We start from the raw sequence: 17,905 nt of genomic DNA, 5'->3' as shown, positions 1-17,905 counted from the left end.
TAATCAAAATTAGACACCCGAGTGCAAAAAGCTACTTTTTCTAAAAATTTCACGCACCTAAGCACTCAATTCGATTCTTTTCTCTCATTAAACCACATAAGGTCTTAAATCAAATCTAAAAGGACCTGACACACCGAATTAACCACTTTATATTACAATCATACATATATATTCAAATTTGACCCCTCTACAGTCAATTTCCACACTAATAAACTTTACACAATCTTAGCTCCAAATTACTCATTTCATCATAATTTCTTACTTGGGCTTAGGATTGACCAATATCAACCACAATTTCAACACTAATATACTCAAATCATAGCTCTTGAATCATTTCATCACAAATACATACAATTGGCCTAAGATTTCACAAAATAACTACTCAAGTCATGCATGTAACCCTATTTCTATATATGTGGTATATGTGTTATGCCTCATATAAGTCCATAAGTGTGTAATATGGCATTAAGAGGTCAAAATGAGCATTTGATGTGTTATATGTGGTATTAGTTATCAATCAAGTGTATGTGATCCTTTTGGATTTGGTTCAAGGCCCAAAGTGGTTTGATGGGACAAGGAATGAGAATTGAGCACTTAAGGTGCAAGTTTTGAATGAAAAAAGTGACTTTTTGTGCCCGAGTGTCCAATTTTACATTGGACCATAAGATCAAGTCTAAACTTATTCCATTAGCTAGTATATGTCGTTAGCTTTGTGTAGGTGCTTGAATCACTCTGATTGGATGTCGGATGTGAAAATAGCATGCTATAGAAGTTCAGCTTCTGAGCTATCATATGATAGTAGAGATTGCTATCATATGTACCGCGATGCACGATGTGCCATATCGTGGTGCATGGCATAGAAAAGAATAGAGTCATGGCTTTGTCCACATACTGCGACACATAATGGTGTGAGCCGCAAAACATGGCCCTTTTTCAAGGTAAGGGTATTGTGTTTTATTAAGTTGTATGATTGCATTTACGCTTTTATTAGCCATCTTATTTGAATATATGTTTTAAGAGGTTGGGATCCCTTGATTTGAAAACAAATAAAGGGCTATTACTTAGGTATTGTTGTGTTTGTGTTTATTGATTCTGTGATTGGGAATGGTAAAGTTTGAAATAAGTAGGGACTTTACACTAAGGGGCCTAAATCTATAACACCTCACCTCAATAAGCACTAAGGAAATAATCTCCAACACCACACCTTAATAAATACTAAGGAGATATAATTCTCCAACACTATACCCTGTCAAGTACTAAGGAGTATAATACTATGTGGTCTTTCATTTCTTCTCCTTATGAGTAAACTCTCACCCCTATGATTATGCTTCTGTATAAATTATATTTCATATACATATAAAACCATATATAAATAAATATATTATAGAGCATGCAATTCATAAACTCAGTTCATTAGAAATCAATTTCATGCATTAAACATTCATTTGGCAAACATGCTTATTCTAGAACCTTTTCATGCAATAATACTCATACTCCCATACAATTACAATAGATAATCTAATAGAGAAAATTATTCGATTATCTCAACCCTTCTATCACAAGAAAGGGTTACTTGTAGACTTTCACAACCGCTAATGTGTTATTACAAGCTTCCTTTCTCAACTCACATGCGTAATATGCCAATTTATACACAATTGGCACTATTAGTCAATTGAGCTAATTTACTAAAAATACTTAATTTTTGCTTAAAGCTATATTTAGCCGTCCATTCCTTTCCACTTAGCCACTCTAGGTTCATTACCACTCAATTATCACTTTATATCACTTCCAACAATTCCATTTCACTTTTACTCAATTTTCACCCCTTTTTCCTCTAATTTAGGCCAAATTTAAGCTTATACCTATAAAGCTTTTATCATTCTGCCCCAAACTAGTCGTAAAGCCTTAATTTAACTCTCGAGAACCTTTTTATTACTATAAGGTAATAAACTAACCTCATAAATTTTTCTAATTTAATTTTTATATAACTTATATGAAGAGAAATTATAGTAGAATCAAAGTTAAGGGCTGTATGAAGCTTACTCGATAAGCTATCAATTAGGAATGTTTTTCAAGACCTTAGAATTGCTTGCCCTAGCATAACTCTAATCACTTCTCTTCTCCCTTCATATTTCCCTCTCTCTTTCATTATGTTTTTATAAGCTAATTCACTACTTACCACTTCATGTTTTGATCCATACACCACAGTGCAAGCAGCTTGTGTTGCGACACATGGCATAATGAGGAGAATCTTCACTCTGTGCACACGATTTATTTCAATATCCCAAAGGCTTAAATCATCAACTCTTCATCTAAAATTCTAATTACTCATTAATTACTAATTCACCCTTAATTACTAGCTAATTATAGGATGAGAAAATCAAGATGTTATGACAGTCATTAAGCTTTATGCTTTACTTCAATTGCTTCAAACTCAGGTATGTTGTTTAATTTTAGGAAAATCTCAATCAAGAATCACTAGACAAAAATTATATCAGTCAAGAATCACTTGCTCTCTATAACCTTTCCCTTTATCCACCAGATAAAGGCGAAGATTAACTAAATCACTAGACTAATCACTATAATTAGTAAACAATTTCTTTATTTGAAAAGCTTAAGCCTAAGACTTATTTGCAAAATCATCAAAATCATATTGCATCAGAGCAATATGCAGCAGAAATAAATCATATACATCTATCTCAATCATTGCATGCATTAACAACAATAACAACAACAAGGCTTTATCCTACTAGGTGGGGTCGGCTACATGAATTGTAAGACGCCATTGTGCTCTATCATTTACCAAGTTTTTAAAAATATAATTAATTAAGAGATCACGTTCAATAATTTCTAAGAGTGTTCTTTTAGGTATTTCTCTACCCTTCTTAATAGGGCTTAAAGTTATATGTTTCACTCTTCTCACTGGTGCATCTCACAGCCTTCTTTGCACATTCCCAGACTATCTCAAATGATTTTCTACTATTTTTTCCTCAATAGGTGCTACCCCCACTTTTTTGCGTGCTCATTTTGAATTTTATCTTTACGAGTATGTCTGCACATCCATCATAACATTCTCATCTCTACTACTCCAACTTTATGCTCTTACTATCTCATTAAAGCCCAGCATTCACTACCATACAACATAGGTAGTCTGATAGCAGTACGATAAAACTTTCCTTTAAGTTTATTAGGCACCTTACGGTCATAAATAACTCCTTTAGCTTTTCTTCAATTAAACAACCAGCTTGAATCATATGTAAAATATGCCCATTGATTTCGCCATTATTTTGAATAATGGCTCCCAAATATCTAAAATTTTCCACTTGAGGTATAATTTGATCTCCTAATTTCACTTTCAAATTACTATCAATTAGTCTCTTACCAAATTTAGAATATAAATATTCTGTCTTACTCCTACTCTGACAAAAACCTTTTGACTCCAATGCCCTCCTCCATAACTCAAGTTTGTCTTTGCTATAAGAACTATATCATATGTGAAGAGCATACATTTGAGAATTTCCTCTTGAATATGTTCTATCAAAACATTTAGGACCAAGTTAAATAGATAAGGACTCAAAGATGATCCTTGATGTAGTCTAATCTTTATAAGAAAGTCCTTTGTTTGACCACTAGACGTTCTTATACTAGTTTTTACCCCCTCCACATACATATCTTGTATAACTTTAATATAAGCAATCCATACTCCCTTCTTTTCTAAGGCTTTCCAAAGCACTTCTCTTAGTATATGAAAATAAGCTTTTTTAAAATCAATAAAAATCATGTGTAAATCTTTAACTTTGTAACGATACTTTTCCATTAATTCTTTTAGTAGATAAATCACCTCTATAGTTGATCTACCTAGCATAAAACCAAACTAATTCTCAAAAATACTTGTCTTCAATCTCAACCTATGCTCAATTACTCTCTCCCATAATTTCATTGTGTGGCTCATGAGTTTAATCTCTCTATAGTTAGTACAATTCTAAATATTCCCTTTATTTTTATAAATAGGAATTAATGTACTACTACTCCAATCGCCAGGCATTTTCTAGACTACAATTTTCCCTAATACACACAATAGGGTGTTGTTGACTCTAACACCGTATCACACAGACACTAAGGAGTCTAAATCTCCAACACCACACCTTAATAAGCACTAAGGAGATTGTCTCCAACACCACATCTCAAAAGGTACTAAGGAGGTATAATTCTCCAATATCACACCACGTTGGGCACTAAGGAGAATATGCTATATGATCTTATCACCACCTATCCATTCGAGTGAACTCCCACCCTTATGATCATACTTTTTGAACCAATCATAGATTCCCAATTACCATTTTATATACTTTCTAATACATACCATATATATATATTTACATACCATATGAAATCAAATATGTCAATACTTTTATTCGATTAAAAGCTATTTGATGCAATATTCACAAGATGTCATAAATCATGCTTGGTTGAAAACTATTTCATGCACTACATAACATTATTTAGCCATCTATTCTTTTCCACTTATCTGTTATAGGTCTATTACTACTTAATTAGTACTTCACATCACCTCAATCGGTCTCATTTTAGTTAAACGACATTTTCACCATAAAATCTCTTTGAATTAGGGCCAAATTGAGCCTATGGGTTCAAAACTTTATCATTCCTCTCTAAACCAATTGCAAAGCTCTAATTTAACTCCTAAGAACCTTTTTGTTACTATTAGTAAGAATCAAACCCTTAAAATTTCACTGACTTAATTTCTCTATAACTCATTCAGAGAAATTTAGGGAAAATAGAAGATAAGGTTATACGTAACTTATCCACTAAGTTACTAATTAGAAGCACCTTCCACGACTCCCAAATAGCTTACCCTAGCACAATAGCCCTTCTTCTCTTCTCTTTTTATGTGTTTTTGATTTCTCCCTTTTGAAATTCATGAAATTTCATGACTTAAGAAGTCACTTTTTGGTCCATACGCCGCAATGCGTGGCACTGTGAGAAAAATTCTCATCACGTGTACTTGCTTAAACTTGAAACACAATCCTTCCACCCATATCTATTCATTTAACATCCTAACGAGCCAAAGTTTCAAGTAATCATCTAAATCTCTAATCCTACACTATTACCACTTCACCCTTTATTAAAAGATAATCATGAGATTAATAAATTTAGGATGTTACATTCTCAGAACTCAAATGGATACTTGTTGATTCTGGTTAGTCTTTTACCAATAAATATTCATTTAGGTTTTAACAATAACTCATTCTAAATTAACGGTAGTTCATTCAAGCTCATTTTTTATTCTAGTTTTGAGAACAATTGGTCCTTTACTGATATAAATTTCCTTCGGCAGTCCTTGGATGCTATTTTCCCTTTAATTTTCTAAAGCACTCAAAATTTCCAATTTCATTCAAGCTTTGAACTTCAATCCTTTCATTAATTTTTGTGAGCTTTTGTAATACTTCTATGACATGAATCCGCTTGTGAATTTTGCTTAAATATTTTTCAATTGGTTTTAAATTAAAAAAATTAGAGCTTGATTATTAAATTTTATAGCTTAATTTTCATGAGACTTTGTGCTCCCTCTTGGAATTTTTCTGTGCTAAGCCTCTTAGAAGTTTTTGATTGTTATATTTGTGCATGAAATGTTAAATTTCATTACATTGATTGTTAAATTTGTTAGCTTAGGTTAGTTAATTAAATTTAGTTAGACAATAAAGTTTATGTTTGGATTGTTAACTTAGGTTAGGAATTGTTGTTGGCTAGAATGTGATTCGTTAAATTGTATTGTTGTATTTTCAATTGTAAATTTATTGGAAAATCTAACTTTTAGGGGAGATTGTTTTGAAAAATTTTTAAAACTTATTATTTGGCCCCTTCTTCTATATGGAAATGGCCAAAGAATATAGAGTTGGCTTCCCTCTTACCTATTAGATAGGATGGAAGCCAACTCTAAAGAATATTGTTCTTTAAAGAATTGTAAATTTCCAACTTCAATTGGAAATTATTGTGAATGCATAATGTATTTATTTCTAACTCTAAAGAATATTTTTAATATAGAACTTGTTGTTTGGCCCATCCAAATGGATTTAGTGGTAATCCATATACTTCATCATGTTTTAGGAAGACAAATTAAACATGGATTGTAATTGGATAGATGCTAAACAAATGAGTGTAGAGTTTGCTAATAGGGTTAAGGGTTTCTGGAATTTGCTATAAGCAATGCTAAAGATAATAGTGGGAGGTTTTATTGTCCTTGTAAATACTATTTGAATGAGAGGTGGCTACATGCAAATGTGATGCATGAACACTTAATTTGTGAGGGTTTTCTTAAAAGTTATAAAGTATGGATATGGCATGGTGAAAGACTGAACATGCCAATGCCAACTACATCTCAATCATGGGATGTTGATGTTGATGTTGATACTGATGATGATTTGTTGATCGGTTAGAGGACATGATCTGTGATACTGGTAAAAAGGCTAGTGAGCAATCCTAGCAGTGAAGAATGCTAAAAAATTTAGTATTGCAAGCAATATTTATTCTAAATATAAATATTAATATTTTTTTAAAAATATATAGTTATAAATATTAATTAAAATAATATATAAATAAATTACATAAGAAGTTTAAAATATATCTTCATTTCATTTATGTAATAAAATTATTTTTATAATAAATACTAGAGTAAACCATATTTTTAAATATATGTGCTTGATAATTTAAAAATATATATAGGACAATTAATTTTTATGGGGGCAACTGCAATTTTAAAGTGGGGGCAAGTATAATTTTGACAAAAAATGTGATTTTTTTCAAATTTCATTGGGACAATTGCCTCCTCTTTCTATATGTACAATGATACAAAGACACCTTTATATCTAGGGTGTAAGGAATTTAGTCTATTGAAAGCAATGTTAGAAGTGGCGAACTTGAAAGCTAGATCTGAGTGGAGTGACAAGAGTTTCACTAAAATGCTTGAATCATTGCAATTGATGCTTCTAAAAGACAATGTGTTTCTGGTTCATTACTACGAGGCAAATAAAATTCTATGCCCACTGGGCATAAAGTTTAAGAAAACATATGGATGCTTAAATGACTACATACTGTACAAGAGAAAGCATAAAGAGGAGTTTAAGTGTCTAGTATGTGAGACACCAAATTATAGAGAGAACAAAGCTCCTACAAAAGTACTATGGTATCTTCTAATTATATTGAGGTTTGAGCAATTATTTACTAATAAATCTCTTATATTGAGTGGATATATAGGGAAGGTTACATCATCCAACAAGCTGGAAAGGAAACATTTTGGTATTTCATGGGAGCGAAATACATTAAAAAATCAGGAGGAAACATTAGTGCTAAAGTCCTCGACTTGATAAGGCCATTAGTTTCACAAGAACAATGGGATGAATTTGTTGCTTAACGTCTTGCAAGACAATTTCAAGTAAGAATAATGAGATGAATTAATTTTTTTATTATTGTCAATATATTTAATTTTATAGATATGATTATATGTGGTTTGCATAAGAGTTGAGCCATAAAAAGAAAGAGTTGCATGAGAAAGATCTATACCCTTACAAGAAGGGGCACATAGGATATGCAGGAATTGAGCAACAAATGATAAGTTAATTTTTATACTATACAATTTTAGCTTATTTCATAGATATATGTACTATACTAACATTTAAATTTAATTAAATTCATAGATCAAGCGAGAGGGTTTAGGGGTAAGCTCAGTTTCATGTCACAGACTCTTCATAGAATGTCGAACCAATAAAGAAGGAAACATTATTGATAAATGTGTTCAGGAGCTTGCCGACAAGTGTGTAAGTACATTAACTTAACATTTTTTAATACTCCATCAACTAATTTAACTTTCTTTCTATATATTGCACAGGTCAAGATTGAGAAAAGTGGCACGCCTGATGATGACGTCTTGGGTAAGGCATTAGGTAATCCCGAACACCCAAGTCGAGTTAGGGGACATGACTTCAGTGTTTCGAAAAAACAAATATTCAAGTCACAGAAGAAGGCAAGGTCAACAGAGAATGTAGGTACAAAGGCTAAGATTGCCACCCTAAAAGAGGAGCTACTAGGCAACAGGACATGATTGAAGCTTTGCTAAAGGACAAGGAGAGGCGAGAGGCAAAGTTTCATATTAGTCCTAGTGGGAAAGGTAGTTACAGTGTCATGCAACCTATTAAAAATCTCTGAGGTAAAATATTATTAACTTATTTCACTATTTCAATTTTTTATAACTTTAATATAGTATATTACTTGTTAATATAGGGTGAGAGCCTACGTGAGTTGTTGGCAAATAGGTCGAATCATGTGGTTGCTATCAGTCGGGTGTTTAATTTACCGAGAGACATACTACATAATATGCCACTCCTTGCATTCTATGTACATGTTGCTATTGATGTGCCGAAGGATTTGAACTATCCGCTACCTATTCCCACCGAGGACACAAGGATTGTTGGAGAGGCAATAGGTAGTTTTGTTGGATGGCAAGCTAGTCAAGTTAGGATGCCAAGCCTAAAAAAACTAGCAAAGATGCACAGTTAAAAAAGATGATGCCCCGATATAAGCTCTTCTCTAAAAAGGCAATCTCCCATAAAGTTATGTCTGAATAAGAGCCTCAATTGCCAAGCAACATAGAAATTTACTCCAGACGTATGCAACGATTCATAAGTCTAGTCCTCTGGTCCTGCAAATCTCGTTCGAGGCTAGTATATATGGCAAAGACCGATATGATATGCTTTCACTTGATGTTATTAATGAAGTGCTTTAACATGATATGACCAATCTCACTATCCTCAACTTCTACATATGATAATTTTTTTCCATATATGAATAGTTAATAGTTTAAATATAAACTAATCCATTTATTGTATTTATAATAGGCACTTGTATGAAAAATTTGCTGTCCCTTTCGATCTATAAATGAAGTTCATCTTCGTGAGTCCTCAAGAAGTAGGTGCACATGTCTTAATTAAAAGTGACAAAATTTTAGAACAAGCAAAGCATTAAGCAAAAATTTCAAAGCAAGGGCTCAAAAGGAAACATTATTTATAATACCATATTGTCAAGGGTAACGTAATTCGCACTTATCTTAATAATTTTTTATTTTTAATTTAATGGATTAATTACAATTTTGCAACACTTGTTAAATACTATTAGGGATCATTGGATGTTGATCGCCATCGAACCATTCAGCAACACTCCAAAGATATATTATCTTGATTCTCTTGGAAGGGAACCAGGGAAGAGACAAATTTTATTTGAGTTGATTAATACATAAGTGCTTAAAGTATTCACATATTTATTTAATTATTTCAATTTCATACTAACATATTTTTTACTATTTCATTAGGGAGTTGTGTTATACCGCACTAACACAAAACAATCAATTCCAAGGTCCTTTGTAAATTTTGATGTGGCCTACATTTGGAATATAATTAGGTAATTAGAATTATTTATTAAATTGAAATTTAATGCATTAATACATATTCATCAATTCTTTAATTTTTAGTATCTAAGACAAAAGAAATTTAATGCATTAATACTTTAAATGTCTGCCACATAAATGATGCATATTAATCATATTATTTATTCTTTTTTTAGTAATAAATGAATATATTTTATTCTAAGTTGATGCCATAGACACGTATTTTGTCTACCCCAAGAAGTTATTGGATTATTTTATTCGAATAAAACAGATATTCAAAATTCAACGTGAGACCTTTCAAATATATGGAAGTATAGGTCCCAATCACACAATTGACTTGGGGAATGAGTCTGCTAACTTTATCCTTACCATAATGAATTGAGATTAATTAGCATTTCTAAGAAATTAATACTAAAATAAACCGAAAGATAAGGTATATGAAGCATATTTTATAAAGTGGACCAGCCCGACAAATGGAGATAGTCAAAGATATAAATTTCAACATAAAGATGATATGAACGTTGACAAATACTATATGCTTCATGCATGTGTGATAAGCAATTTATTATAATAATCTCATTTATTATTATAATAAAAGTTCAACCAGGACAAAAGAGATAATCTAGATCACATTCTAGATGTGCCTGCAAAGCCCTTTATTTGTATTTTCCAGCTACATAATAATCATAGAAACAACAATGTATACTAATCACAAATATACTAAAAATCAAAGGAAATGAAATGAAAATAAAATATAAAAACTCATATCTTCAAAAAGTTAGATTAAATGATTTTAAAAATCGGAATAATTATTGTACAATAAAATTTATTATTGAGCATATTTAAAAAGATATTCAAAGTCATTTTTTCCCCAGAATGAAGATAATATAACTCAATTTAATTCTTAGAAAAAAACACTCTGACTTTTTAAAATCATTTAAAATAAATGTTTAACGATATGAAATCTCTAGGTGTAATTTTTTTTCCCCAAGAAATAAACCATGTTCAAGGACAAAACACAACGTTATAGCTGGTTCCTCCTGGGCAAGTGAAGGTGCTTGTTGGATCATCCATGGGGTAACTGTAAGCAGCAGGGCACCTATCCTTAAAGAACTTGGAATACGTAGTGGCCGTACAGTTCCTTGAACCTGAAGTACAACAATATTGATCCGACCCAAACACTGTGCAAGGATTCTGACACCCTCCGGCAACCTTCAATTCCCGGGGGCACTGATCGGCGACGTCGCCGGTGCACCGGATCGTGTTGTTGCAGGCGGTAGAGTTTGGACTGATCTCCAACGGTACGTTGAACCCATCCACCAATGAAATATCGAAGAAATCCATGTTGTTGTATTGATTCAACGAGAATTCAGCAAGTGTGTTTGGAGGCGTACCGGTTTGGTTGCACTCGAGGAGGCCGCCGCAGTCTCCGGTGAGACACGTCCCCCGTCCCGATTCGTCGAAGCTGCAGTTGGTTCGTGGCCAGATGCGAGCCTTAGAGGTTCCGGCTGCCATGTCGAGGGCCCAGATTTCGCCGGAGTTGAGCCTTCTGCCTCCGCCGGGGATGGCAGCTGCCCACACGGTGTAGGAGCAGTTGTTTGAGATGTTGAACATGGCGGCTCTGGCTGTGGACGCGAAGAAGAGTGTTATGAGGACGAAGGAGAAGATTGGGATGGTTTTGATTATGATCGCCATGGTTGGAGTTTAATTGAGAAGGTGTTTGAAGTTTTTTTGCCCTGAGAAAATGGTGGGGGTGATGATGGTGTTTTATAGGATTTGAGGAGAGTGGTGAATTAATGAATAGAGGCGTATAGGTTTGGCCTTCGTTGTTCTGAAAATTCATAGAATGATGTGTTAATAGTTTGATTTTCAAGATAAATTATTCCTAGTCAAGTCCTTTGAAAATGAATTCTATAAGGAAAATAGAACTGATGAATCATTGTGCTGGTCCAACTAAGATTGGCCTAAAGTAAACTATCTCTGAAAACCTTTTCACATTATTACTTGAATTTGTATGACTTATTCGGCAAGTTAAAGTCTAAACAAGGTAGTATTAATCTGTTTATTTTATAATAATTTTTTATTTGATTATTAATAATAGAGTAATTACATTGATTTTTCTTCTATTTTAACTTAATTATATAAACATTCCCTATATTTTTAAAATTTTATTTTCGTAGCATTTATAAAATATTTACAAGTTCCAATGAAAGTGAGGTTTGGCGCAATGGGAGAAGGGAGGAGGAAAGGGTTGCTACATCAAACTGTAATTCATGAGTAAATAAATTAAAAATAAAAAAATCTAATAAGAGGTAGCATTTGTTGTATAAAAAGCTACCTCTTATAATTCTCAAAATTAAAAATACTGAAAAGAGGTAGCTTTTGTTGTTACAAATGCTACCCCTTCTAAAAGGAAATTAAAAATAAAAAAAAAAGCTTAATAAAAGGTAAGCTTGTGGTACAAAATGCTACCACTCGTAACTAAACAAACATTAAAAATACTGAAAAGTGATAGCATTCATACTTATAAACGCTACCTGAAGTTTATTTTAAAAAAATAAATAAATTACGCTCATGGCTTTTCAAAGGAAACGCTGCCAGGGAGTATTTGAATACTTTTTAAACAACTCATATCAGGTTATATCTTAAAGTTAATTTTTTTTTACTTTATTTTTGATTTATCTATAAAAACGCCCAGGTTAAATTTGAGGGATTTAATAACTTTTAAACAATTAGGTAAAAAAATACTGAATTTTTCTATATATTTTTATTTTAGTGTTGTTGGTTTTTACATTTATTTTATACTTATTTAATTAATAACATGAGGTAGCATTTCATGTGGAAAGGCTATTTAACTGTTTCGAAACAGGCTGTAGCCTTTCTTACTGTAAATGTTACCTCTTGTTCATTTTCAAAATTATAAATAAAAAATAATTGATAGGCAGTAGCATTTCATTTTGAAAAGTCACCTAATATTTTCAATTTCATTTTAGCAGCTTTTCTTTCTTAATTGCTACTAAGTGTGTGCTAATAAATCTTATTTCCGTAGCATGTTTGGAGTGAAGGAGAGAAAATTGGAGGAGTGGGAACGAACATAAGAGTGAAAAAGATAAAGTTTATTTTACATTGTTAGTAAAAAAAAAACAATTAGGCGTGGTGTTGCAAGACGTGTTAGAGACGTAAGGTTTTAAAAGGATAGAAGAACTTGACTTCTAATCAAACATGGGGAACCCGGGCTCCCTTATCACAGTTTACCCAGATATGAAAATGCGACGTAAAAAAAATTAATGTAGATGCAGGAAAGCAGAGATACATTAATTAAAGAAAGATGTGATAGACTATGCCGGCTATATAATGAAAAAATAAAGACTAACACAACATAATAAAAAGAAAAATAAAATAAAGTAGCAGATGCAGAGTCTAGAAATTTGATTGATAGTTTGTCGATGCTGATGATGATTGTTGAGAGAGAGCTCCTCTATTTATAGATGATCCTGGCTAGGTGCATAAGCCTCATAATTGCCACTTTCCTTGAATTTAGGAAGCACTTTCTCCATCGTGATCACTCATTATGAGTGATGGTCTTGACTTAATGGCTAAGGCAACATAAATATTCTTTTTTTATATAATTATTTTAAAGTCAATTAAGTTGAATTGGGCTTGGGCTTCTAAATTCACAATTTGGGTGCAAATAAGGCCCCCCGCATACAAATTGGTCGGAGTCTTCATAGGCCAATTTTGTATGAATGTTTCCATTGGCCTCATTTGCAAGCATTGCGTGAGTAGTATATCTTGGAGGATTGGCTCGTTCCCATTCTGATTGATAGTTGATCTGGTACTTTATTTGAAGGACGTTCTTGTGGTTGAGGATTAGGGACCATGTGGTCTAGCTTAAGATCAAATTTCTCAAGGTTTAGGACCTTAAAGGCTAGTTTTAGAATTTAAAGACTGGTTCTGTAAAATCTAGCTACTGTAGGGCCCCTGTAGAGAGAGCCCTTTAGGAGAGAGCTCTCGTGGAAAGGGCCCTTACAAAACTTGCCTTTCTGACTTTAACCCTTATGGTGCCGGCCCTTATGGTTACAGCCCATGTGACTTTAGCCCTTGCGGTATTGGCTCCTTTGGTATTGGCCCTTACAGTTCTGGCCCTAATGGCTTTGAGCCCTATGACTCTGGCCCCTCTGGTGGTGCTTGTAACCTCCTTGAGGTTAAACCATAATTAACTCTAAATCATGGTAATCTAAGGCTTAACCCTTAAAAATTACCAAACTATAAGGTTTTATAAAAGGAAATTTCTCAAAATCTTTTTGAAAGAATCTCAATTTTCATCAATTCAAATCCCAAACATAATTTAAGGACTCCAAACTGGAGTTTTGAAAATAAAGTGGAAGCTTGCAAATCAATTGGGACCCAAATAATGAGTTTTAAAACTCAAAAACAAATTTTGTGTAGAAAAGGACACGTGCGCCACGGCTTATGGCTCGTGTATTGCGACGTGTCTTCTCTGTGCCATGCACCGTGGTGTAAGACGCCATGCTACGGTGCATAGCATGAAATTTGACAAATCAATGCTGTCATTTGACAGCCTAGGAGGTAAACTTTCGACGCATCCTAAATCTCCGTCTGATATAATTATAAAATAAAGACTAACACAACATAATAAAAAGAAAAATAAAATAAAGTAGCAGATGCAGAGTCTAGAAATTTGATTGATAGTTTGTCGATGCTGATGATGATTGTTGAGAGAGAGCTCCTCTATTTATAGATGATCCTGGCTAGGTGCATAAGCCTCATAATTGCCACTTTCCTTGAATTTAGGAAGCACTTTCTCCATCGTGATCACTCATTATGAGTGATGGTCTTGACTTAATGGCTAAGGCAACATAAATATTCTTTTTTTATATAATTATTTTAAAGTCAATTAAGTTGAATTGGGCTTGGGCTTCTAAATTCACAATTTGGGTGCAAATAAGGCCCCCCGCATACAAATTGGTCGGAGTCTTCATAGGCCAATTTTGTATGAATGTTTCCATTGGCCTCATTTGCAAGCATTGCGTGAGTAGTATATCTTGGAGGATTGGCTCGTTCCCATTCTGATTGATAGTTGATCTGGTACTTTATTTGAAGGACGTTCTTGTGGTTGAGGATTAGGGACCATGTGGTCTAGCTTAAGATCAAATTTCTCAAGGTTTAGGACCTTAAAGGCTAGTTTTAGAATTTAAAGACTGGTTCTGTAAAATCTAGCTACTGTAGGGCCCCTGTAGAGAGAGCCCTTTAGGAGAGAGCTCTCGTGGAAAGGGCCCTTACAAAACTTGCCTTTCTGACTTTAACCCTTATGGTGCCGGCCCTTATGGTTACAGCCTATGTGACTTTAGCCCTTGCGGTATTGGCTCCTTTGGTATTGGCCCTTACAGTTCTGGCCTTAATGGCTTTGAGCCCTATGACTCTGGCCCCTCTGGTGGTGCTTGTAACCTCCTTGAGGTTAAACCATAATTAACTCTAAATCATGGTAATCTAAGGCTTAACCCTTAAAAATTACCAAACTATAAGGTTTTATAAAAGGAAATTTCTCAAAATCTTTTTGAAAGAATCTCAATTTTCATCAATTCAAATCCCAAACATAATTTAAGGACTCCAAACTGGAGTTTTGAAAATAAAGCGGAAGCTTGCAAATCAATTGGGACCCAAATAATGAGTTTTAAAACTCAAAAACAAATTTTGTGTAGAAAAGGACATGTGCGCCACGGCTTATGGCTCGTGTATTGCGACGTGTCTTCTCTGTGCCATGCACCGTGGTGTAAGACGCCATGCTACGGTGCATAGCATGAAATTTGACAAATCAATGCTGTCATTTGACAGCCTAGGAGGTAAACTTTCGACGCATCCTAAATCTCCGTCTGATATCCGATTGAGGTGATTTTGGTGTCTACACAGAGCTTTCTCCTAGCTCTAGCTAATGACACCATTTTCACATTCAAACTCACTTTCTATAAAAAGTTGGACACCAAAACCCATTTTGACCACTTTTTCACAAAATCTCCCAATGGGGTGTCTTAACTCAATCACACATGCCAATAGCTTACACAAACCATCTGACCACACTCAATGGACTCTTGTAGACTCGTGAAATACACTATACACAATCAAACACACTTATTTCACAAAATCACTACTCAACCCTAATTTTCACAAAACATAAAAAGGGGAGGAATTATTGCACAAACTCAGCCATTTCATTTCAAATTTCATAAAATATATATGTTTCTACTTGCACAAGTATTTTAGCCTTATCCATGGATTCATAACCAAAACTCACTAACCCAGGGCACAAAATACACTAGTTATACACAAACCTTTATATATCCAAACCACAAGAACATCATCATTACCTAACTCTTGAAACTTATCAACAAAAAATTCCATACACTCTATTTTATCAACTCATAATCAGTACCCATTCATACCTAATGGGCTCATTAGATTCTATTAATGCACATTAACCTCTCCTAACTACCTCATAAATATCAATTTTTGGATAATAAATGCTCCTATAGACTAACCACTTCTAAAATCATCAATGTGGTGTTTTAATACACTAAACAACTCTCATTATACTCATTTTAACCAATGGAATCAAACCCATACTCCTATGGACTGAAAATCCATCTTCTAACTTAAACCCTACCATAAATCATAACAAATGAGAGAGGAAAAGGAAGAAGAAGGCACTATAATCTTACCTTTGGTCTTTGGGAGCTTTAATTTATCAATAATGGGACCAAATGTCATGCCCTAACAGAGCCAAAATCGAGCTCTTTATTTTCTTCCTCTTTTTCTCATTTGTTTTCATGCAACTCACGAACTAATTTATCTGATTTTTGGCCATGCGCCACGACAGACCAACCACGCACCACGATGGGTGGCACAGAAAATAATTCTTCTCTTTTTCATCCTCATTCCTTGCTTAAGTGACCTACCTTTGATTCGTACCCACTTCTAGGGTTGAAATCACATTAATTATGCCAAGTTAAGTCCCTTCTGGCCACACACCTCATTAACTCACTAATTACCCTCATCATGTTAATAAACCAGTGTTAAAATTTTTTAGACGTTACAGTGCTGGCCCTAATGACTTTAGGCCCTGTGGCTCTGACCCTTCTAATGTTGGCCCTAATAGCTTTGGCATCAATGGTGCTGGCCCTAATGGCTTTGGCCTCAATAACTTCAGCCGCTCTAGTAGTGCTGGCCCCAATGACTTCAGCCCCTATGGCTCCAGCCCTTTTGGTGTTGGCCCCAATAGTTTTAGCCCTAATGGTGCTGGCCCCAATGGCTTTGGCCCTTGTGGCTTTGACCCCTATGGCTTCGGCCTCTCTAGTGCTGGCACCAATGGCTTTAGTTCTAATGGTGCTGGCCCCAATGACTTCGGCCCTTATGGCTCCAGTCCCTTTGGTACTTACCCTAATGGCTCTGGCCCTTATGGATCCGGTCTCTCTAGTGCTAGCCCCAATGGCTCCGGCCACTCTGGTGGTCCTAACTTCAATGGTGCTGGCCCCAATGACTTCGACTCTTATAGCTCAGGCCCCTCTATTGTTAGCTCCTATGGCTTTAGCCCCAATAGTGCTAGCCCCAATGACTTTAGCCCTTGTGGCTTTAACCTCAATAGCTTTGACCCTTGTGGCTGTGGCCTTTCTAGTGCTAGCCCCAATGGCTTTGGCCTCAATAATTCTAGCCCCAATGACTTCAGCCCTTATGGCTTCGGCCCCAATGGCTTTGGCCGTTGTGGCTTCAGCCCTTGTGGCTCCAGCCCTTAAGAACAGGTGAAATCAAAGATCCTATATCCTCAAGGGTACGGATTATCCCTATCTATGTATTTTGGATATGGCTTCAAGAAGGTAGGGTGGCCAATTGGCCTCAGCTCTAGTCCATATATATCCTAGATGGTGTCCCTCAGGGCCTCGATATTCACTAGTTAGTTTCGAGGTTTGTTCTAATGCTTCAAGATCATTACTGTGCCCTTTGGGCTAGTCGTGCCTGGCTCATGTAAATAATACAAAGAATTACTTAAAGAATTAGTGTGAGCAAATATTTAGGGGGTTAGGAATGTCTTTTACAAATGGGAGACGTTGAGGGCCAATGTCTATATTGATTCTTGCTTGATGTCCTCCAAGTGGCCCTAAATTTAAACCTACTTTTAGAGGAGTGCTTCTCAATGATGCGGCTATGTTCTTCATGCCATCATGCAAAGCCTACATCATGATCTATTGTCGTTCCTTCTCCCTGTGTTCTGACGTTTCTAGGGATAGTACAAAGAACCTTTGGTTCTCTTCCAGTTGCTTATCTATCTAGTCTTGAATCCCTCGCAACACTTCTGTCACAAGACTATTAGATATGATCAATGGGTTAGCTTGTCCACTTCCTAGCTTTGAGCCAGGGCTTGTACTGCTGCTATCTATT

General features: G+C 34.7%; 2 protein-coding genes across 2 annotated transcripts; one reads left to right on the top strand and one right to left on the bottom strand.

Annotated features, from left to right (window-relative positions):
* Nucleotides 1-9,883: 9,883 nt before the first annotated feature.
* On the bottom strand, nt 9,884-11,200 carry LOC129311659 (protein P21-like). Its single transcript, XM_054954054.1, has one exon. The coding sequence runs from the start codon at nt 11,147-11,149 to the stop codon at nt 10,460-10,462; it is 690 nt and encodes a 229-aa protein (XP_054810029.1). The 5' UTR covers nt 11,150-11,200; the 3' UTR covers nt 9,884-10,459.
* Nucleotides 11,201-14,786: 3,586 nt separating this feature from the next.
* LOC129310760 (uncharacterized) lies at nt 14,787-17,262 on the top strand. Its single transcript, XM_054952677.1, has 2 exons — nt 14,787-14,932; nt 16,560-17,262. The coding sequence occupies exons 1-2, from the start codon at nt 14,787-14,789 to the stop codon at nt 17,260-17,262; spliced, it is 849 nt and encodes a 282-aa protein (XP_054808652.1).
* The last annotated feature ends 643 nt before the right edge of the window (nt 17,263-17,905 follow it).

This window comes from Prosopis cineraria, unplaced genomic scaffold (genome assembly GCF_029017545.1).
Source record: "Prosopis cineraria cultivar Desert tree isolate PC_DT_omini unplaced genomic scaffold, ASM2901754v1 PC5, whole genome shotgun sequence".
Taxonomy (NCBI): Eukaryota; Viridiplantae; Streptophyta; class Magnoliopsida; order Fabales; family Fabaceae; genus Prosopis; species Prosopis cineraria.
This window is presented reverse-complemented; position numbering and strand designations above follow the sequence as displayed.